At 43.6% G+C, this 23,486-nt stretch overlaps 1 protein-coding gene across 1 annotated transcript in view; it reads left to right on the forward strand.

Moving 5' to 3' along the window:
* Positions 1-23,486, forward strand: part of MTMR14 (myotubularin related protein 14) — a 110,610-nt gene that overhangs the window by 7,728 nt on the left and 79,396 nt on the right. Inside the window, exons 3-9 of the mRNA XM_015819867.2 lie at positions 6,609-6,717; positions 10,167-10,242; positions 11,507-11,567; positions 12,815-12,937; positions 14,631-14,704; positions 18,321-18,391; positions 20,186-20,260. Of these exons, the coding sequence (XP_015675353.1) occupies positions 6,609-6,717; positions 10,167-10,242; positions 11,507-11,567; positions 12,815-12,937; positions 14,631-14,704; positions 18,321-18,391; positions 20,186-20,260 (589 nt within the window). The remainder of the gene's footprint in view (positions 1-6,608; positions 6,718-10,166; positions 10,243-11,506; positions 11,568-12,814; positions 12,938-14,630; positions 14,705-18,320; positions 18,392-20,185; positions 20,261-23,486) is intronic.

The following is a 23,486-nucleotide window of genomic DNA, read 5'->3' on the forward strand; positions in this document are numbered from 1 at the left end:
TGGTTTTAGAAGGGTTTTATTTTTGTATATTGTTATTGTATCTGTTTTTAATATGCTGTGCACCGCCCTGAGTCCTGCGGGAGAAGGGCGGTATAGAAATTAAAATAATAATAATAATAATAATAATAATAATAATAATAATAATAATAATAATAATAATAATAATAATAATAATAATAATAATAATAATAATAATAATCGGTTTGAGGATTAGGAGAGGACAATGCTGCTTTTTATGCCTGGCCCACTAAATGTGCTTTGCTTTCTCTGGCAGTTTCCCTGAAGTGAAAGCATGTTTTCAGAAGCAAATTTTATGTGTTTTATAGTGCATGGCGATGGCATATACCAGGGGTAGGCAACCTTGGCTCTTTTATGACTGGTGGACTTCAACTCCCAGAATTCCTGAGCCAGCCATGCTGAGGCGAAAGGGAGAAATTTCCAAGCTGAGCCATGCTGGCTCAGGAATTCTGGGAGTTGAAGTCCACGAGTCATAAAAGAGCCAAGGTTGCCTACCCCTGGCATATACTGTATAGTTTGACCTTCTGCAGGGAATGGGATACAGATAATCCTTGACTTACAACAAACCAACCTTGTTCTGAAGTCCCGTTTGAAATAGGCGAGAGGAAGCCGGCCGCTCTGGCCGCTCGAGAGACGTTTATTGGCAAAAGCGAAGTGCCGTTTCAGCAGTTTGGTTCTGGGTCAGCTGAACAACAAACCAGGAGAGTGGAAAGATTCTTATGTGATTTTGTGACTTTGAAGTTCTGGGATTTGTGCAATGTGGGCTTTGTGTTCTTAAGGAGTGTTTGGCAATTTCTATCATGGCTGGTGGCTCGTGTTGGATTTTGGGGTGAGGGGTTACTGGTTCTAATTCTATTGCTCTGCTGTTGTTAGCTATAAGTTTTGCTGCAAGAGATTTTGAAGTATTTTAGTCCTGAATGGATTTTGCCTGTAGCATTCGTTTACTTATGAATGAAGCCATTTGGGGAGGCTGCCTTAGCCTGCAGCCAGTACTTGCTACATTTTTTTCCCTTTAAGTGCTGGCTCCTTAACTTTCCTTTCTAGCCAGTAGCTAATTCTTAAAGGGGAATGTGCCTTTTTAAGCTAGTTCCCTCAGCCGGCTTGTCTTTTCAGCCTCTGGAGGCTTTTCCTTGTTTGATAACCATGTGGAAGAGGGAAAATATGCGGGGGAGGTTCAAATTCTTCCTTCAGAAGGAAGGAGATGGGAATGAGAAAGAGGGAGGCAGGGAGGGAAACAGGAAGGAAGAGAGGAGGGAGGGAGATTGGAATGAAAGGGAGGGAAGGTCTGAAGGAAGTCCCGCCTTAGCCCTCAGCCACCAGCAGCTCTGCCATTGACTTTGCTTGTCAAAAGGTTGCAAAAGGGGATCCCATGACCCTGGGACACTGTGACCATCATAAATATGAATCAGTTGCCAAGCATCCAAATATAAATCACATGACCCTGGGGATGCTGCAACAGTCATAAGTGTGAAAAATGGTCATAAGTCACTTCAGTGCCATTGTAACCTCATGCTGGCCCGGGGATTCTGGGAGTTGAAACCCACAAGTCATAAAAGGGCTATCGTTCCCCACATCTGTCTTAAAGGAATAAAATATTTTCCTCTGCCAGGATTAGTAATGCAGAGGTTTAGTTTGTTTAGTCAGGCCTTTCTTCCTCTGCCATTATATACTCAACTATTATATACATGTTTTTTATTGGAGAGGAAGAAGATTGTAGCTAACCATTTCAATAAAACTGGCAGCAAAATTGCATGGATTGGCTCCCAATCAGAGGGAGCTGAGCTGGACTCAAAGGCGCCTTTACTTTTTTTTTTTTTGCATTCTGAGGGAATATGTAATTTTTTTAATTTGAGGACCTTGCTGATTGGATCTATTGCATTTAAACTTCCCAGTGCTTGCTATAACTGTGAGTGTGGCGGGGGTTCAACTCAGCTGCATAGAATAGAACCTGTATTATTTTTCTGGACAGTATTTCAAAGCAGATCATTTGCCCCCAGCAGTTTGGGTAGCAAACTATGGAGTAAGAGGACTGGACAGAATGAAAGATAAGGGAGAAGACAAGAAATAGATGGCCAGTTCACCAGGACCTAATATGAACCACCGGAGCTAGACACATCGTTGGTGATTAAAGATTCTTTTCAAACTTTCTGGGAAGACAATACAGGGCAGTATCCTGTATTGACCAATGTTTTCCACACTACAAAGTGCACAAGAAATCAAATAGCAGCAACAATAGTATTTTAGGCTTATATACCCCTCATAGCGCTTTATAGCACTCTCTAGGTCAGGGGTGTCAAAGCCGGCAATGGCAAAACACTCCCGATACATCGTGCAATGTCATATGACGTTGCAAGTTTGACATGTCTGCTCTAGGTGATTTACAATGTAAGTATTATTTGCATGTTGCCCCCAACAATCTGGGTCCTCATTTTACTGACCATAAAAGGATTGAAGGCTCAGTTAATCTTGAACTCGTCGGGATCGAACTCCAGGCTGTGGGAAGAGTTTGCCTGCAATTTTGCACTTTAGCCACTGCGCCACCAGGGCTCCAGGGTTTTCAAATGGGAAACAGGCCGGCTGTTCTGAATGTGTTTGACACAAAGCTAGAAATTTTCCCCTTTTTTCACCTATGCCCGTTGGCTCAGCATTTCACAGAAAGGGGAAATGCTTCTTTTCTAGGCTCAATGCCTGTAGTGTCCAAAATTGTGGAAACCTTTTGGGAAAAGTGTATTTTTGAGGTTTGATGGCTAATAACACCACTTTTGGGGGGAAGAGTACCATAAAATTATATATCAATGGAAAGATAATTTAATCAAGAATGTAATGCAACAAAGTTTGTTCATAAAATTATATATCAATGGAAAGATAATGTAATCAAGAATGTAATGCAACAAAGTTTGTTCAATTATCTGTACTGTATTCTATGAAAAGTTATAGCCAAATAACCAGAAAAAAGGAAGCACGACTTGCTTAGGTTGATATCAGGTAGCTTTCCTTCATCTGATTGTAGCCAATGAGCATGAGTGTTTAGAGAGCCAATCAGGCGTCATCTTGTTTTGGCAATGAGCCAATCAGAACACAGTAGGATTCAGTGATTGATGTCATGTGTTGAAGCTGAGAGGAGGACATTTGTCAGGGTGTTATGTGATCGCTATCAAGTTGGTTGGGGGTTTTTGTGTTCTTTCATTTAGTGAGCTTGTAAAACGTAATAAAATTAAAGTAATGGTACAAAGAGTTGACTGGTTGCCCAGAAAGCGATGTAAAATAGTATTATTACGTGAACAAGGCTACAGTTACAAAGAAATTAGAAGAAAATGGGTGGAAACTTAATCAAAGGTGGCATTTCTAATGTACACTTTTCCCAAAAGTTTTCCACAATTTTGGCCACTACTGTAGTTGGATTTTCTAATCCTGCTACTGAAATATGTTTGAAGTGAGCAGGTGTTGACTGGCGCCAATCCGGAATGCCTTGCCATTCTTTCTGATCCTCTTTCTGGCTCTTCTGATACGTCTTTTCATCCAGCCACCTGCTTCATGGCTCTTCCTGATGCAGTGGATTGTAATCCACAGAAGCTTGTGCTTGCTGTGTCTCTTAGCTTTTGTGATTTCCTTTCATTAACTTTTTTTCCCTGGGAGAGAACAGAAGCCTTCTTCTCCTTCAATTCATTTTGTTTTTTTATAGTTTTGTAATTAAGTATGATACTAGTATGTTCAAGTCATTAAGATACAGGCTTGCTTCAAACTTGACATGTAAAAACAGAGAGAAGATAGCTGCATAACTAGTATACTTTTCTTTGCAGCCTGTTGTTCTGCTTGCTTGCTTGTTTGCTTGATTTTAGATTTCCATTCCAATTTATTTTTTTCTGCAGCTTCAAGGCAAGGGTGCATGGCGTTCCATTTTCCTACTTTCTCCCCCATAACAACAAGCCTGTGAGGTAGGCTGGACTAAGACAAAATGACTGACCCAAATCATAGCAACATGTAGCTTATAAATAATCACCCAGCAAGCTGTCATAGTTGATCTGAACTTGGCTTCCACTCCAATATCTTATCTAAAACAGAAAAAAAGGCTGAATGTGCTTTTAATATGTTGCTGGCTGTCCAGAGTCACATCCCTAAAATGAGTGGCTATATAAATTGATTCAATAAATTGAATAAAATATAAAAATATTTATTTCCCTTGACTAAGAATAAATGAATGAATACATGCTTATTGTGACCCCTGGGCAATCAATCAGTTCTTCGGTCTTTTCTAACAGTTGCACAAATTTCTGCTTCTGTGTAGTAGTCAGTAGAAGAAAACTTTCATTTCAGCCAGTCGTGCAAGCCAATTTCAAAGACAAAGGGTTGAATTCAAAATTCCAATGAAGGTAAATACCCTGGATCAAGTTCCCCCAGCCAGGTATGTGCTTGGGAGAATTGAAAATACTTTAGGATCAGATCTGGAGGCTGCAAAAAAGAGACAGAGGAAAGGGGAAATTTTAGTTTCTGAGCAATAATTTTGAGGAGGATTTCCAGTTTTCCTAGTTAGGCATGCACCCTCCTAAACATGCAAAGGGTAATCATTTAAAAGCTGATCAGTTAGGAAATGTGAACATCTGTGTATACTGTACTCTGTGGCAGTGATAGACTCAGATGTGATGTTGTGCTTTTTTATTTTACTATAGAAGAGAAGAACAACTGCTAATTTCCTAATCACCAGCTGGAAAGAGTTGAGTTGCATTTCCCTTACTGTATGGGCAGAAGGTCTTCTGCAGATAAATATCATTACAAAGATTTCTTTTCAAGAATAGTTCTGAAACCATAGCTGACCTTTCAGAGGTCAAGACAGCAGAGCATTTTTCACGGGCACCAATGGTCTATATATTCTTTTGTCTTGGCATTTGAAACACGTTTTCAGGGTTATTTCTGAAACGTGGAAAGGGAACTGACACCAGATAACTCATTCCTACATCATGTTTCCTTAATTAAACTTCCACGGCGCAGATACAAATGTTTTCTTCAAATTCAGCCTTTGGGGTGCCCAATCCTTTGTGTAGGGCAGGGGTGTCAAACTCACAACGTCACGTGACGTGTCGCCATGTATCGCGTCTTTTTTTCCCCATTGCCGGCAATGGGGTGGGCACGATTTCACTATGATGCATCCGGCCCGCGGGCCAGCAGTTTGACACCCCTAGTGTAGGGGGAAAAATTGTGATTTCAAAAGCCAGCATGGTATAGTTCAGGGGTAGGCAACCTCGGCTCTTTTATGACTCATGGACTTCAACTCCCAGAATTCCTGAGTCAGCTATGCTGACTCAGGAATTCTGAGAGTTGAAGTCCATGAGTCATAAAAGAGCCGAGGTTGCCTACCCCTGGTATGGTTTAAAAGTGGTGGATTTGGGCGCCCTGGTGCCTTGTCCTGCTCAGCTGTGAACATTCAGCTTCCTCTGTTGAACCTGCTGAGCAGAATTATTTATGTCATTTTCCATTTTTATCCTGCCCTTTTGGGGAAGTGTAAAAAGCAACATACTTGTATCGCCAAAACTACAAAAATATCCGATTTTTGTAATGTGGTTTGCCGTTCCAAAAATAGGCACGTTAAAAGAAAGCCTGTGTAAAAGGGATGTTTTCAGAAGAATGTAAACATACATTTTCAGTTTAAAAAGAAAATAAAAATAAAGCTAATCCTGAATGGATTTAAAGTGGGGGGAAAAAATGAAAAATATTCATGTGAAACCAGACTTTAAAACATCGTCTTTCCCCTTTTGAGACCAGAATGTGCTAAGCTTATGTAACGCAGCCTTCGCTTCATATGGGGGGGGGGGCGGGCTCCTTATGGCCACAAAGTTTGCAAAAGCAGGACATTTGTTTCGCAAAGCGCGTCCTTCTTTCCCTTCTCTCAAACTACTGGCCTCAAAAGGGACAAACCGAAGCAGCCAAGCTATTTATTTTTTTTATTATTGAAAATTTTATAAAGTTTTACAATATAAATCCCCCTCCCCCAAACCCAACCCTCCCTCCCTCCCCCCCTCACTTCCCAGAGCCAATCACAGGATTAACAATAAAATAATCATAATCTAACTAACATTAATCAACTATTAGTCTAGCAAGTCTATAACTTCCTTTAACTCTCTTTTAAAACAAATATACAATTATTAAATACCCTCATTTTAACATAATTTTAAATATTAAAAATCAGAAGTTCAATCAAAAACCAAATGATATTTTTTGTTCCATATTTCAACTCAATATAAACAATCCATCTTCTCCAAACCAATATATATCTTTCTTGTGAGTAATCCTTCACATAAGCGGAAATCTTGGTCATTTCAGCTAAATTTGAGACTTTAACTACCCAATCCTCTATAGTAGGTAAACCTTTCATTTTCCAATGCTGAGCAATTAACAATCTTGCAGCCGTTATAAGATTTAACATCAACTCCATTTCTTTTACATCCGAATCTTCCAAAATAGAAGCAGCCAAGCTATTGAAGGCTGATGCCAGATGCCCGGGTAGGAATTTGCCTGCCTCCAGATGATGCTCCCCCCCCTTTCCCAATCGAAAGGATGCTCGTACAAATAATTATGAATTGCTTTGCTACCCACAGGTTTGAAAGCACCGTCCAGATTGGCAAGCTGCAAGACCTGATCCACCGCAGTAAAATGGCCCGATGTAGAGGCCGGTTTGTCTGCCCCGTTATCCTCTACAAGGGAAAGGTAAAGCTGTGCGTATCCTGTACACCAGAGGTCCCCAACTTTTTGGGCGCCAGGGATCCGTTACGTGGAGAGAGGTTTTTCCGCGGACCGGAGGGGGCGTGGTTTTGTGTGCTGCCTGCATCCCGGGGCTTTGCTTGTTTGTGTGGACTGGTTACTGGCATGCCGCGGCCCGGTACCGGTCCACGGCCCGGGGGTTGGGGACCCCTGCTTACACCTTTCATAGATTGCTTCTGTCCTTGGGGAAATGGATCATGGTGGCCTTTGCTAGACTAAATACTAGGAGGCCTGAAAATTAGCCAGGATCTTCTGCGTGTGAGTCTCCTGCTTCTTCTTCTCATCATCTGAAGCTGCCCTCAGAGAGGCAGCAGAGGAAACGGGGCCTTCTCTCACCTGAAGCTTCTCACAATTTTATGGTGGAACACTTGGAGAGGTTTTATTGGGGCAAGAAAAACCAAATGTACAGGTATAGTATAGGGGGTACCTTGCTCAATAGTAGTAACTGCGAGAGGGACCTTGGAGTCCTAGTGGACAATCATTTAAATATGAGCCAGCAGTGTGCTGCAGCTGCCAAAAAAGCCAACACAGTGCTAGGCTGCATTAACAGAGGGATAGAATCAAGATCACGTGAAGTATTAATATCACTTTACAATGCCTTGGTAAGGCCACACTTGGAATATTGCATCCAGTTTGGGTCACCACGATGTAAAAAAGATATTGAAACTCTAGAAACAGTACAGAGAAGAGCAACAAAGATGATTAGGGGACTGGAGGCTAAAACATATAAGGAATGGTTGCTGGAACTGGGTATGTCTAGTTTAACGAAGAGAAGGACGAGGTGGGACATGATAGCAGTCTTCCAATATCTCAGGGGTTGCCACAAAGAAGAGGGAGTCAAGTCATTCTCCAAGGCGCCTGAAGGCAGGACAAGAAGCAACGGATGGAAACTAAGCAAGGAGAGAAGCAACCTAGAACTAAGGAGAAACTTCCTGACAGTTAGAACAATTAACCAGTGGAACAACCTGCCACCAGAAGCAGTGAATGCGCCAACACTGGAAGTTTTTAAGAAGAAACTGGACAGCCATTTGTCCGAAATGGTATAGGGTTTCCTGCCTGAGCAGGAGGTTGGACTAGATGACCTCCGAGGTCCCTTCCAACTTTATCATTATTATTATTATTATAACATTTGCTGCCTTTACTGAATAGCCGATTCTCTCTTTTTTTCTCTCTTTTCTTTGGATGTTTGTCAAGCAGACTTTAATATTTATTTAAAATTTCCTTAATTAACCTCAGCTCATTCTGAGCTTGGACCTTCCTGGCACTCTCTCTGCAGTTCTGGGCTTCCGCTCTATGCTCTCCCTTTGTGACCTGGCCTGTTTCCCATTTCTCCTGCATGTATCTCCTTTTCTGTTCTCAGATTTTTAAATAAGCTTTTTATGTAGCCACATTGGGGTTTTTTTTTTCTCCCCGGTGGTGTTCCATTTTGTTTCTTGCTAGAATTGTTATCTTACTTGTGCACTTATAGTGAAGGTAGTCCTCGACTTACGTACGCCATTGGGATCAGAAATATGGTTATAAGCTGTTATGGTTGTAAGTCAAGGCACCCACAAGCGGTCATGTGACCACGAGGGAGCAGTGCAATCAATGTGACCATTTAAAATGGCCAAGTTTGTAAATATAAACCGAGACAACACGCTGCTTACCAAATATTAATGGTGATTATGTTAAAAAAAATAATAAAATATATTAAATGGCCAAGTGGTGCTTTATAGGCCAGTGGTGGCGAACCTATGGCACGGGTGCCAGAGGCGGCACTCAGAGCCCTCTCTGTGGGCACATGCGCCGTCACCCAGTCCTAGGCCTTCAGCTGGGTTTTATAAAACCTTTTCGCTTTAGGCCTCCACCGCTGTGTAAAAAAAAAAAAAGGTCCAATCAATCAGTCAATTTCAACTTCTCGCGGGAAAAAAAAAGATCTTGCAAAGTTGGAATTGATTGATTGAACTTTTTAGTCCCACCCAGTCTGTTGTTACCACCGCAGCCACGCCCACCCAATGGGCCACGCCCACCCAGCACCCAACGATGCATAAGTGGGTTTTGGGTTGCAGTTTGGGCACTCGGTCTCTAAAAGGTTCGCCATCACTGTTATAGGCAGTAAAGTACCACTTAACGCGGCCGTCGTAAATGTGAACAATCCTTAAGCGACTGACCATAAGTTGAGGATTACCTATATCAGGGATCTTCAAACTTGGCCCTTTTATGACTTGTGGACTTCAACTCCCAGAATTCCTCAGCCAGCGTGCCTGGCTGAGGAATTCTGGGAGTTGAAGTCCACAAGTCATAAACGGGGCAGGTTTGAAGACCCCTGACCTATATCTCTTTCTTTAGAAACTTCCACTCAGCTTGAACTCCTTTTCCCATTAACGTCTCACGTCTGGAGAATCTTTTTCATCATTGCACTAGAGCTGCTTAAAATCCATCTAAAGTGCAAAAGAGACTTGTTTGAATGTAGTTAGTTTTAGTGTAGCTTCTTATAGAATTAAGACCTTTAGTACTACTTTTCCCCAGTGTTCTTGCTGTTTCTTCAATTAGATCAGGGGTAGTCAACCTTGGCTCTTTTATGACTCGTGGACTTCAACTCCCAGAATTCCTGAGCCAGCTTAGCTTGAAGTCCACGAGTCATAAAAGAGCCAAGGTTGACTACCCCTGAATTAGATCATCTTCATTAAAGATGATGAGTTGATAAGCATTAGAAGAGGACTGCCGAGAGTGTAGGAGAATGGGAAGAAATTGTAGGATCTCGACACTGGGATTGCTGTAGTAAGGAATGAAACCTGTGTCGTAAGCTGTGCAACCACCAGTATCTAACTAGAAGGCTCTCTAGAGCAGGGGTGAACACGTCACGTGGAAGCCGCGCCCACCCCATTGCCGGCAATGGCAAAACCGCCCTGATACCTTGTGCGACGTCACGTGACGTCAAATCAAATCAACCTTTATTGTCAAAGTACAACATGTGTACAATGAGATTGGCTGAGCCTCCCTTCGTGCACCCCCCCAACACAACTCACAGTGACAACAAACGCACAATCTTATTGCACCATGTGAACTTATTGCACAACGCAGAAGTGCTGACCAGGGTGTGAGTCGTCCCTGAGGATTTTCCTCACTCTTCTAAGGCAACGGGCCCTAGCGATGTCATCTAGTGGTGTCAGGGGACAGCCCACAGTGTTTTGTGCTGTGCTCACCACCCTCTGTAGTGTCTTTCTATCCGCGGCTGTCAAGCCAGCATACCCCACCATAATGCAAGGTGAGAGGACGCTTTCTATAGTCACAAGTTTGACATGTCTGCTCTAGAGCAAAACCATTTTGATTTGGGTTAGTACAATAAACCTGAAAGAGAATGGAGTCCATTGCTATATCTTTGTACTGTTCTTGGTCTTTGTCTGTCTCCCCAGCATATATGCCGGTCAGCCACATTGGCAGGGTGGGGAGAACTTTATGGGCGAACAGGATACAATTACATTTTCTCAGGTAAGGGAAAAGGAGGCTTGTGGGACATGTAGTTTTGCTGTTGATAATGCTATTTGAAGAGAAATGGAACATCTGTGGAAATTAGTAGGGTTTGCTCTTTTAAGCGTAGAGGAGCAAGTAATAATAATATGGGTTGCTAGGTTTGAGTTAGTGTTACTGTATGTATAAATCCAGGCCCTGTGGCTTGTAAAATGTGGTTTAATGTTGTGCATGCATTAAGTTAAAACAAATCATAGGTTAATGGGTGCAAGGTTTATATGTAAATAGCCACTGGTTATTTCAAGATGACAACCAAGCTCCTGTGATGCACAAAGAGACTCTCGTGGCCAGACTTAGCCACCAGGCGAAACGTGTTGATCTTTTGCATCAAAAACAAAACCCAACCAAGTTTATTTCATTGGCTTCGTGGGGTGGCCCAGGAAGAATCCTTTATGGCAGGGGTCTCTAAACGTGGCATCTTTGTTGACTTCAACTCCCAGAATTCCTCAGCCAACCATGCTTAAAGTTGCCAGGATTGGAGATTCCTGTTCTAGGGCGGTGTTTTTCAACCTTAACAACTTTAAGAGGTCGGCACTTCAACTCCTAGAATTCTCTTGCCAGCGATTATGGCTGGGGAATTCCGGGAGTTGAAATCTAGGCTTATTAAAGTTGGTAAGGTTGAAAAACACTGTCCTTTGGGATAGCCCTGATGATCTCACTTGACCCATTCACAACAGCAAGTCCGTTTGGACTGTTTAATTTGCTGAACTAATGGGAACTCTGAAACTACCTGGGAGAAGTACTAGATCAGCGGTTCTCAACCTGTGGGTCGCGACCCCATTTGGGGTCGATCGACCATTTCACGGGGTTCGCCAAGCAAGGCTGTCCGCCATTTTTTTTTCCCTTTTCCGGCGGGTGCCTTACCTCCCTTGAGCTGGGCCAGCTGGTGGTCGGCCTGCTCTGTCTCTGCCGCTTGCCAGCTACGCCTCGGCCGGCGCAGGGGACGGAACCACGCATGCACGGCGCTCCCAGGCAGGGAAAGTCCTCGACTTACGACCGGTTGGGTAGTCCTCGACTTACGACTGGTTTAGTCCTCGACTTACAACCGGTTTAGTCCTCGACTTACGACTGGTTGGGGGTCACGGCATTAAAAAGGTTGAGAACCACTGTACTAGATCATAAAAACAGCTTTCTCAGTCTCAAACCACAGTTGCTATAATTCATCGCAAGAAACGATGCGACTGCTAACTTGCTTTTCTCTTCCTTTTTTAATGGCTATTTATAGGGGGTTCAGACGATGCCTGGGCAGATACGGAAGACTTGTCAGAAGAGGACTCTGCTTTAAGGTCTGTTTGTTTTCTGTGCTGTGATGAGTTGTATGATTTATTTTCTCAGCGCTCTCTCTCTCTCTCTCTCTCTCCCTCCCTCCCTCTCTTTCTCTCTCTCTCCAACATTAACTCGTCAAAAAGTTTCTTTCACTAACCTGGAATTGCAGGGGGGATAATTGTTATACTTCCTGAACCTTTGTTGTGCCAGTGCAAAACAATTAAAAACATCCCTGGAACTTCAGAAGTTGGTAGTTGAAGCAATAGCTACTGTCCTGTTACATAAGTTATATAACTGGTTATATAAGTATTTTATTGAGCCTCCCTCTGTGAGGGTGAAGAACAGTTCAAAAAGAAAATGTGATAAATAAATAAAGTTAGGGGCTATCGGGAGAAATAAGTAGAGCCAAGACTCGTGTGGGCCATAGGATGAAAGTCTTACAGCATTGCTATGAATTTTATTTAATGTCTATTTTATTTTAACTTCAAAAGGTGTTCTTGAAGATGCTCAAAGTAATTTATAGCAGATTTTTTTTTATTCTCTTTTATTCTAACTTCAAAGATGTTCTTGAAGATACTCTTATGGCAGATTTTTTTTTTAAAAAATGATAAATTTGAAATTGCACTGAAATCTCACAAAAAAAAATAAAATTTCTCAGCCAAGAAGAAAGTATTTTGCACACTCAACAAAGTATTATAATGTTAGATCATAAATGTAGATTAAGCACTTAAAATTCTTCTCTGTAGACCAGGGGTGTCCTACTCTGGCAACTTCAAGACTTGTGGATTTTCCCAAATTCCCCAGCCATCATGGCTTAGGTCATTAACATCACTTAATATTTTCTCTAGCTTGATTTTTGTTCCAATCCGATTCTGGAGAGGGTGATTTTTTTTTAAAGGGATTGAGGAACTTTTTGGACTTCCCAATTACCAGGGCAATAATCCTCCAGTTTGAGAGGTGAATTGGGGAGCTGTTGTATCCAAACCAATCAAACTGTCCAGATTTATGGTGTTTATTAACGTGTCTTTGTCCCTAGTTCCCCACACCTTATTTTGACCCATTTACATAGAGGATTTCTAATGTTTTAGTCCTAAGATGGATGCCATCTCTAGGGGCACCTCCGTTGCAAAAACTATCTTGAAATGAATGGGACTTTCAGGATCTTAGTCCCCCATAAAGCATTCTGGCTGGTCTGTCATGTAAGGCTTCCTAAAATCATTTGATTTCCCATAATGGCATGCTAAGCCTCATTTTTCCTTCATTGCAGAAATGCAGACTCACAACTCTTCGACAAAGTCCGAGGTCACGACATCAAGCTCTTGCGGTATCTGTCAGTTGCATACATCTGTGACCTGATGGTGGAGAACAAAAAAGTGAAGTTTGGATTGAAGTAAGCACCTGGGCTCCATATACTCCAGAGGCTGAGGGAAAATTTTGAGCCACAATCCAGCTGAAAAATGCTAACAGCATAACAGAGTTGGAAGGGACCTTGGAGGTCTTCTAGTCCAACCCCCTGCTCAAGCAGGAAAACCTGTACCGTTACAGACAAAGGATTGTCCAATCTCTCCTTAACAACCTCCAGTGTTGGAGCAGCCACAACTTAGAGCTGGACTTCGGCCTCAGTGGTAATTAGATTCAAAGAGGTTGGACATCCATTTGTCTGAAATGGTAATAGGGTTTCCTGCTTGAGCAGAGGGCTGGACTAGAAGACCTCCAAGGTCGCCTCCAATTCTGTTATTCTGTTAAATCAGACATGTCAAACACAAGGCCCGGGGGCCGGATGCGGCCCGCAAAGTGGTTTCATGTGACCCGCGAAGCCATCCCGGAAACAGTAAGGGAAAGGCCCCCGCTGCCTTGGCCCTGGCCCAGGCCGGCCGGGAGCCAATGTACAATTTTGTGGTGGCCATCTATGCTGAAACGCATTCAGTCTTAGCTCCACAAGGCCGTCCGGAAACAGCGAGGAACCAGCCCCTGCTGTGCCGCCCCCGCCCCCTGGGTGCATGCTGGGGAGGTGTCACCCTTTGTGAGGAAGGAAGAAATGGACCATGCCTTGGTGCTTGCCCCAGTCCCACCCCCTTCTGTCAGAGACCCTCAGATCTGTCCCACTCCTGCCCAGGCACCCTTGACGCGAACAATGTAGAGCTGGCCATGCCCACCCAGTAAGCCACACCCACCCTGGCCACACCCCTCCCCAGGGCAGCCGCAATGCTGATGCGGCCCTCAATGAACTTGAGTTTGACACCCCTGTGTTAAATGCTTATTCTGCCACAAATTGTCCTCATTTGATGATTGTGGGCAAAGCGCTGTTGCTCAGCTAATTTGTGAAGGTAAAAGGCAGGAAGTCATCCTGATTGCTACTTTGAAATGTGTGGAGAGCGATGGGAAAGAAATAAAATCTAAGGTTCCTAGACGATGATATTGTGTTGTTATTGTTGTTGTTATCCACAGAAATATCTGTGGATAACAACAGATCTCACAGAAATAAATGCCACGTTTGTTTAGAGCAGTGAAACTTTTAGAGACCGAGTGCCCAAAAACTGCCCCCGCAGAGCCACCCAACGCCTCCACGGCCCACAGCAGTAGATCACCCAGGTGGCCCAGCAGCGCCATGGCGACCACACCCTCCGCCTGCGTCCCGCATCATCTGCGTGTGACGAGGCACGTGGGCGGAGGTTTTGCCCGGCTGCCATGTCCTTGGCTGCGCTGCTCCGCGTGGGCCACACCTGGGGGCGACTCTCCTCTGGGGGGGGAGTTGCCGGTGAGGAGGGGGCCACGGGGGAAGGCGGGGCTGGGGCGACAGCGCACGTGCCCACAGAGAGGGCTCTGAGTGCCCCCTCTGGCATGCGTGCCATAGGTTCACCACCACTGGTTTAGAGGGTTGAGAGTGAGAACTGACTACAGACGTGGTCTTATAGCCTTAATTGTCGAGAGCCAGAAAATGTAGTTCAGCTCTGCAAATGTAAAAAATAAAAAGACCCAGAATTTCTAGGTGCAGTGAAGTGGTTCCATTATGTTAAGCTGCTTTTGCTAAATATTGCCAAAGGATTTCACCCCCACAGAGTGCATTTCCTTGTCTCTTTCAGTGTGACTTCTTCTGAGAAAGTGGATAAAGCACAGCGTTATGCTGACTTCACGCTCCTTTCCGTCCCCTACCCGGGTAAGTGGGAGCAATATATTATAAATTTGGGCTGTAGCAAAATAATTGACTTTGGTACCTGTTAGATCAGTGTTTCTCAACCTTGACAATTTTAAGGCATGTGGACTTCAACTCCCAGAATTCCACAGCCAGCAATGCTGGCTGTGGAATTCTGGGAGTTGAAGTCCACATGCCTTAAAATTGTCAAGGTTGAGAAACACTGTGTTAGATAAATTGGGAATAGAAGATGTTCCAGGGACTCGAGGTGAAAGACTATAAGATGCTACATGTAGTCTTTGACTTATGACCAGAATTGAACCCCAAACTTCAGTTGTTAAGTGAGACATTTGTTAAGTGAGTTGTGCCCCATTTTATGACCTTTCTTGCCACAGTTGTTAAGTGAGCCACTGCAGTTGATAAGCTAGTAACCCGGTTGTTAGGTGCATATAAGGAACGGCTGCTGGAATTGGGTATGTCTAGTTTACCGAAGAGAAGGACGAGGGGGGGACATGATAGCAGTATTCCAATATCTCAGGGGCTGCCACAAAGAAGAGGGAGTCAAGCCATTGTCCAAAGCGCCTGAAGGCAGGACAAGAAACAACGGGTGGAAACTAATCAAGGAGAGAAGCAACCTAGAACTAAGGAGAAACTTCCTGACTGTTAGAACAATTAACCAGTGGAACAGCCTGCCTCCAGAAGCGGTGAATGCTCCAACACAGGAAGTTTTTAAGAAGAGACTGGACAGCCATTTGTCTGAAATGGTATAGGGTTTCCTGCCTGAGCAGGGGGTTGGACTAGATGACCTCCAAGGTCCCTTCCAACTTTACTATTATTATTATTATTATTATTATTATTATTATTATTATTATTATTATTATTATTATTACCACCACCTGGCTTCCCCCACTGATTTTGCTTCTCCAATCACATGATCTTGGGAACCAGCTGCCAAGCATTTGAATTTTGATCACATGATCATCGGGGTGCTGCAAAGATCGTAACTGAAAAATGGTCATAAGTCACATTTTTTCAGTGTCATTGTAACTTTAAACAGTCACGAAGTGAACTGTTGTAAATCGAGGACTACCTGTATAGTTTTTAATCTTCGTGTAAAACTATATTCCAGGGTCTCTTTTTTTTTTAGTTTTTTTTTTTAGTCCCACCTTTATTATTTAACACAAGGCAGCAAACATACTCTTTCTTCTTTCTCCTATCTTCCCCACAACAACCCTGTGAGGTTAGCTGGACTGAAATTAGAGTGACCGGCCCAAAGTCACCCAGCCAGCTTTCGTGCAACTTAATTTAACATCTTAACTGGAACTTACCCACGGTTCATCGGGAACACTAGTTGCAACTTTTCACCTGGTTGAAGAGCTCTTTTTGTTTATTTCTGAAAGCAGCTCCCTCAAATTAAAGATTCCTCCATCAAAGATGAGGTGATCATTGTGCAGATCGATAATAATAATGATAATGATAATGATAATGATAATGATGATAATGATGATAATAATGATAATAATGATAATAATGATGATAATAATGATAATAGTAATAAAGTTGGAAGGGACCTTGGAGGTCATCTAGTCCAACCTCCTGCTCAGGCTTCTTTACTTTTTTCACCACTGAATTTCATTTTGTTGGATAGCGCCCAGTGTTCAAATCTGTCCAGGTCCTCCTGTATCTTAAGCCTGTCTTCTGGAGTGTTGGCTATTCCTGCCAGCTGGGTGTCGTCCGCAAATCTGATGAGTTCCCCATCTATCCCCTCGTCCAAATCGTTGATGAAGATGTTGAAGAGCACTGGACCCAGAACAGAGCCCTGGGGCACCCCACTGCACACATTTATTTAAGATGTGGGGTGTGATTTGCCTTTTTTGCCCCATCGCTTTTGGAAGCCTGTTCAACATCTCATTAGCCATTAATGAGGTTGAAAATTGGTGCAGCGGGCAAGGATAATATACAACCGGAGGATTTAGCTTGGCTTCTTGGCGCTATGCCGAACATGGGTTTCCGCTTTCCAAAGCTTATCTCACTGCAGTGAATCACAGTCCAAGGAGCTAAGCATTGCCAGGAAATTCTGGCTAAGAAATATTGACCTGGAAAGTCCTTATGCATTATGAGATGTTCCTTGGGAGGTGTCATGTGGGAATAATGAGCACATAAACACTCGTTGTCTTTTAATGGACCAGAGCCCACAGAGGGACTATTCCAATTAAAGTTACATCAAGCCGTGGATGAAGTTCCCTTCCAGAGCATGGTTTTGAAATTACCAAGTAACTAGGTTGGAGGTTGTTTTTTTTTAAGCAATGACAATTTTTTCCCCCGTTTGAATCAATTTAGGCACTGCCTGGGTCTTTGCATGTATGAGGGACAATCAGAATGGCACAATTCTGTAAACATTTGCATTTTATATAATCCAAAAGTGTTTCTGCATAGATCTACCTATCCATTGTCATATCTGACTTTATAGCTCTACTTTATGTTATAATGTAACATAAAACTTGCTTGGCATTGTGGGAGAAAGCCAAGACCCCCCCCCCCCCGTGCTTATGCCTCTCTGTTCAGAAGCATTACAGGTAGTCCTTGACTTAACGTTCATAACAGGGTCTAGAACAGGGGTGGCGAACCTATGGCACGGGTGCCAGAGGCGGCACTCAGAGCCCTCTCTGTGGGCACATGCGCCGTTGCCCCAGTCCTAGGCCTTCAGCTGGGTTTTATAAAACCTTTTCGCTTTAGGCCTCTGCCGCCGTGTACAAAAAAAATAAGGTTCAATCAATCAGTCAATTTCAACTTCTCGCGGGGAAAAAAAAGATCTTGCAAAGTTGGAAATGAGTGATTGAACTTTTTAATCCCACCCAGTCTGCCGTTACCACCGCAGCCATGCCCACCCAATGGGCCACACCCACCTGGCACCCGACGATGCATAAGTGGGTTTTGGGTTGCAGTTTGGGCACTCGGTCTCTAAAAAGTTCGCCATCGCTGGTCTAGAATTTCCATTGTAAGTCATGATGGTCATAAGTTGAGGCACCCATGTGACCAGACCTGATTTTACGACAGTCCTTAAGCAAACACCATGTTTGTTGAGGATTTCCCCAGAATGTCTCTCTCTGGGCAATCAGCTCTGCATCAGAATTCCAGAGTACCAACTTCAGGAGACATTAATAGCTGCAGAATGGCAAGTTGATCTCTGAAATAAGCTATGGAGGCAAAATAAGCTCCTGAAGCTTTTGGCTAACTCAGGCTCTTGCTTACCAACTATGTTTGATTCCGGCTGAGAATTGTTCATCATGGCTTGCTGGCCTGTCTTGCTGCAAAGAGGTGCTATCGTTCAGGTCGGGCCGATGGTTGTTCTAGCGCAGTGTCTTTCAAACTTGGCAGCTTTAAGTTATGTGGATTCCAACTCCCAGAATTCCACAGTCTGCATGCTGGCGGAGGAATTCTGGGAGTTGCAGTCCAGACGTCTTAAAAGTTGCCAAGTTTGAAAAGCTCTGCTCTAATTCCTAATGAGAGTCGAGCTGCGGCTCTAACACTGTTTATTCTGGGATTCCTTAGGAGGAGCTGCTTCACCTCTGCTTGCAAGGAGTTTTCACGTTCCTTCCGTTTTTTCTTTCTCTCCATCCCCTTTTTTCTTCTTGCACAGGGTGCGAATTTTTCAAGGAGTACAAAGAACGGGATTACACAGCAGAAGGACTGGTATTTAACTGGAAGCAGGTATGGACCAGGCAGCCAAACCGACTCACTCGAATGCTGTTTGAATGGGTTGTATCTAAACTAGGACTCTCTGTAAGAACACTTTGGAGAGGCTGGTCTCAACTTGTCATCAACATCCTGCCTTGTTGGAAGAAAACAACCAACCAGGGCCGGGCCAGCAACGTGTAGATGCTAGCTTAGGTGGATAGGAAAACTGCATTTGTCACCTGAATTGACCCAGTTGCTCTGTCTAATGTAGTAAGGTTAGCCTTGCGTGAACCCAAGAGGCCTCTAGAAGGCTTTCAGCTGCACTTATGGGCCACATGTAGCTTTCTGGAGATCTCTTCAGAGATGTCGGCTGTTGTTGATACAACTGCTGAAAGTGACATCCATTCTCCACGATTTTGAAATATATAATAAGAACTGAATGGAATCTTTAGAACAGACTTGAGGTGTTTAAACCTCATCCCTCCCAAGCATGAAATAACCCTGACATCTCTGATGCGGCACCACCAATCTTGCATCATCACCCCTTCCATACAATCTTTAGCCTCTCCAAAACATACAAAATGCAACTCCGTTTAGCCTCCTTTGTTGTAAGCAGTGTCTTATCAGGTTGCTGCTCACCCCACTCCTGTATTTGCTGCCAGCAGAAAACTAGAGACTTTCAGCCTTTTCCTGCTTCTTCTTTCTCCTCCTCCTCCATCATCATCATCATCACTAACAGGCACTTTCCCATTGAGAAATTCTTTTGAAAACCATATAACCACCAATAGGATTTCTCCTTTTTGCCTATGAAGGAGAAAGGTGGGCAATATCATTGCTTGCAAGTAAGGAACATAGCACAGGGAAAGCATTATTTCTGTCAAAACCACAGACACGCAAGATATTGTTGGATGGCCATCCTTTATTTAGGTGACCAGAACAATCAGTGCCAAGAAGAATCCCTGGAGAGAATGGAAGATAACTTAGCCACTGAGGAACATGGCAAGACAATTATCATTCTGCTATGCTATATTTATATGTTACTTATATGTAAGGGTTTAGGTTTATACCAGTGATGGCGAACCTTTTAGAGACTCCCCCCCACACCCCTGTCCCCGCTCCGCTCTGCCCGCTGGACCACCCACTGGCCCGCCACAGATCACCCAGGCAGCCCAGCAGCACCATGGTGGCCACGCCCTCCGTCCGTGCCCCGCAGCATCATCTGTGTGCAATGGGGCACAAGGGCGGAGTCTTGTCCCCGCTGCCCAGCTACCGTGTCCTTGGCTGTGCTGCTTCGCGTGGGCCGCGCCCAGGGGTGACTCTCCTCCAGGGGAGTTGCTGGTGAGGAGGGGGCCATGGGAGAAGGCGGGGCTGGGGCGACGGTGTGTGTGTGCCCACAGAGAGGGCTCCCGAGTGCCGCCTCTGGCACGCGTGCCATAGGTTCGTCACCACTGGTCTATGCATATGTTGTATATAGTATGTTTAAATGTGTGTTATGTATGTGTGCAGTTGGAGAGCCAGTAACTAAATTTTTTTTTAATGTGTGCCGTTGTGCCCACAGTAAAAAAAATGACAATAAAGGTTATCTATCTATCTAAGGCAGAACTAAGATTCCAGTGGACTTGGGAGGAGGTTTTGTGGCAATACCTTTGCCACAAAATATGCATAGATCTTGACTGAAAGAGTTGGATTTCCCTGACTGGTATATAATTTTGTATTACAGGAGTAATACAAAAGCAAATTATACTCTCCTGTTTCTAATATTTTCTAAACCTAGCTTTGTCACACCATCTGGTTATTGAGAGAATGAATATTCCCGTTTATTTGCAGGATTATGTAGATGCTCCCTTAAGTATCCCAATCTCTCTTACCAAGCCTTTGAACATCGATTGGAGTGAATATCAGGTAAGAAGGAGAAAAGGACGTCTTTATGAAATTCCCTTTCTTGCAGTAACAAACTGTAGGGCTGTTTCCTTGGGTTGGGGTTTGCGGTGACTTCTGCCTTGCAGTCATTTGATCCAGGATTCTTTGGGTGCGAAAGTATCGGAAGGAACTGTCTGGATTAATGCTGGATTAGTCCACATTCTGTGTTGCTCTAGATAGCAACATGGGTGGCATATAAGTTTAATAAATAAAATGTGTGAGTTCGTCCTTTATCCTTTGCTTGCTAATTTTCCAGACAGTTTTTTTAAAGCCATACCCATTTATTTTGTTAACACCTTTCTTGTTCTCTCTGAATCCGAGAACAATTTATTTGGGGGGTTCTCCAGGAGCTTCTTAGTTGGGAAGCTTAGTCTGAATGTAGAATTTCCACATTCTTTTCAGTTATTTACTATGCCAACAGTAGATCGGGCGAAAAAGAGTGATTTGTTAAATTTCCAAGTGAGCCCACCTTAAGGTCCTTGGTGGATCCCAGCAACTGGCTCAGCAGTGGTCAGCTGAATGTTTACATCTAAAGATTTTCCTTCTGTCGCTGCTCCAAACAAGACTGGTCCGCAATTGGAGCATCCTCCTGATCTTATAACTCCTGTATGAGAAACAGGTGGCAGTTATGGCCAGGAGGGCATTTGCATAGATTCACCTTACATGCCAGTTGTACCCTTTCCTAGATCCCTCCTGCTTTGGTCACCTTCCACATGGGTTGCTGCAATGTGGGCTACCTGGAGCTGCCTTTGAAGACTATGTGGAAGCTCCAGTTGGTCCAGAATGTGGTGGCTTGGGTTGTTACCGGGCAAACTGTGATATGCCCGTGCTACATCACTGCTCCATGAGCTGCATTGGCTGCCAGCAGCCTTCCAGGTGTAACTCGGAGTGCTGATTATCACCGATAAAGCCCTTAATTACCTGGGCCTGTGTTATTTTCAAGACCGTCCTTGACTCATTGTTTCAGCCTGACCTGTTAGATCCAGCCCGGCGGACACTTTTCAGGTCCCATCTATGAACCAGTGTGATCTGCTGGAACCTAGGAAGTGGATCTTCTGTTTTGTGACACTTGTCCTTTGGAACAACATATCTCTCCCGCCCCCCCCCGAGATATTTTTCGCCCCAACTCTGCTGGCATTTCATGAATCCTTGAATAACCTCTATGTTTCCCCAGATGTGAGGCGTGTAGATAGCATGAGGCCATCGTTGTATTTTTTTTTATCGACATGTTTGGGCTTTGTGGTTTGAGCTCCTGCCATTATTTTATTTATTGTCCTTGTTATCTTGTTATGTTAGTTTTAATCAGGTGTTTTCCACCCAGAATTGCAAATGCCAGATGGGTGGCTATATAAACTGATGGATATATAAAGCAGTGTCATGAAGTAAATTATCCTCTTCATAATATCTCCTATACCTGTTACTCAGTGATATACCGTACATCAAATGTACAGATATGCTTTTCATAAATGAGGGTGCCAATTTATTAATCTTGTGCATCTTGTGTTTCTAGAAATATATCCACAAGTAGCTTGCGAAGTTTTCTTTACAAAAAATATTGATCATTCAAATACATCAAACTAATGGACAAGTCTATCCGTGGTACAAAATAACTAGAAAATATAACCACAGCAAAATTAAACAGGCTTGTAGATTTACAGTTTGTTTTGGTTTCTGTCTGGATTGAGATGAAAACACTGCCTGTAAAATAAGAAATACACTTAAGAAGAAAAAAAAAAGGCATACCTAGTTTGGGATGGGTGGGAAGGATTGCCTGTCTGACTGAGAGATGAAGAATGTAACAATTCCATGAGTTGCTTAATTGCAGATCCTAAAGCAGGGGTCTTCAAACTTGGCCCTTTTATGACTTGTGGACTTCAACTCCCAGAATTCCTCAGCCAGGCACGTTGGCTGAGGAATTCTGGGAATTGAAGTCCACAAGTCATAAAAGGGCCAAGTTTGAAGACCCCTGTCCTAAAGGGATTAGTAAATACAGGTAGTCCTTGACTTTATGACCATGATCAGGTCGTATGTCTTTATGGTCATAAGTCAAGGCGCCACACGACTGGAAGTTATTTTATGGCCAGTTCTGTGGTAATTATTAAGTCAATACTGGATCTTGTTAAGTGAATCCAACAGTCATAAGTATGAATCCATTCAAGTGGGTCTTTTTGGCCAGAAACTAGTAAAAAAAAAATTGTGAATCACAGTCATGTGACCACAGAATGCCATGATTGGTCATAAAAGTGACTGGTTGCCAAGCACCCGAAGTGCGGTCATGTGACTGAGGGGTAGCCATTTACAATGGCCAGGGGTTCTTTACAGGCTGTTGTAAATCTGAACAGTTGTTAAGTGTTCAGCTGTAGGTCGAGGACTACCTATATAGTGAGGTATGCAGAGATGTATTGTTAATCCATATCTGGAAGGAGAGCGGTTCCCCACCCTTTATCTTCTCCCTGGAAACAAAACTTTGGACCAGGTCATACTTTGAGTTTCCTGGACCATTTTCAGGAAGACTTGCTCAGTATTGATGCTGTAATGATGGTAAATCATGGTTTAAACAGAAGAATCTATCCTTGCAAATTCGTATGATTTCCCCCCCCCCCCCAGCCATCTGTGGAATTGGGATTCCTCTCAGAATTCTGCTAATCTCACTTTCTTTCTGTGGCATTTCAACTAAAATAACAATACTTTTCAGTCTCTCTAATTCCCTCTCATCTTTGATGGAACTTCTCATTTGCACGCCTCCGTCCTAAGATGAGATGTTTTTAACCATCCTTCTCTGCCATCTCCCTAAACACATAAAGCTTGACAGCTAGAGCTCTCCAAGCGATGCAAGCTTTATTTTTATCCTGGTCCTTCCTATTGTCACCGTGTCAAATTGCTAGCTTGGCTTGAAAAGTGAGATAGTCGTGTTTATAGTTACTTCCAGACCTTGTGGGAAGTCTGTAGCGATGAAAAGAAAAACCAATCTTAACAGGGAAAGCCTTCCCTTAAAACTTATATAATTTGTCAAAAAGTAAATGGTCATCAGCGCCTGTTGGGTCCAACCCTAGAGACAGTTGCAGTTGTGCTGTGGCAGCAGATGCTGCATTTATTTGTACACCAAGACCGCCTCCTACCAAACACCTCTCTTCGACCAGTCCGCTCCCACAGAGAGGGCCTCCTTAGAGTGCCGTCGGCCAGACAATGCCGGCTGGCGACCCCCAGG

The sequence above is a fragment of the Protobothrops mucrosquamatus genome, unplaced genomic scaffold (assembly GCF_001527695.2).
Source record: "Protobothrops mucrosquamatus isolate PMUCROS unplaced genomic scaffold, P.Mucros_1.0 scaffold1007, whole genome shotgun sequence".
In the NCBI taxonomy this organism is placed as follows: Eukaryota; Metazoa; Chordata; class Lepidosauria; order Squamata; family Viperidae; genus Protobothrops; species Protobothrops mucrosquamatus.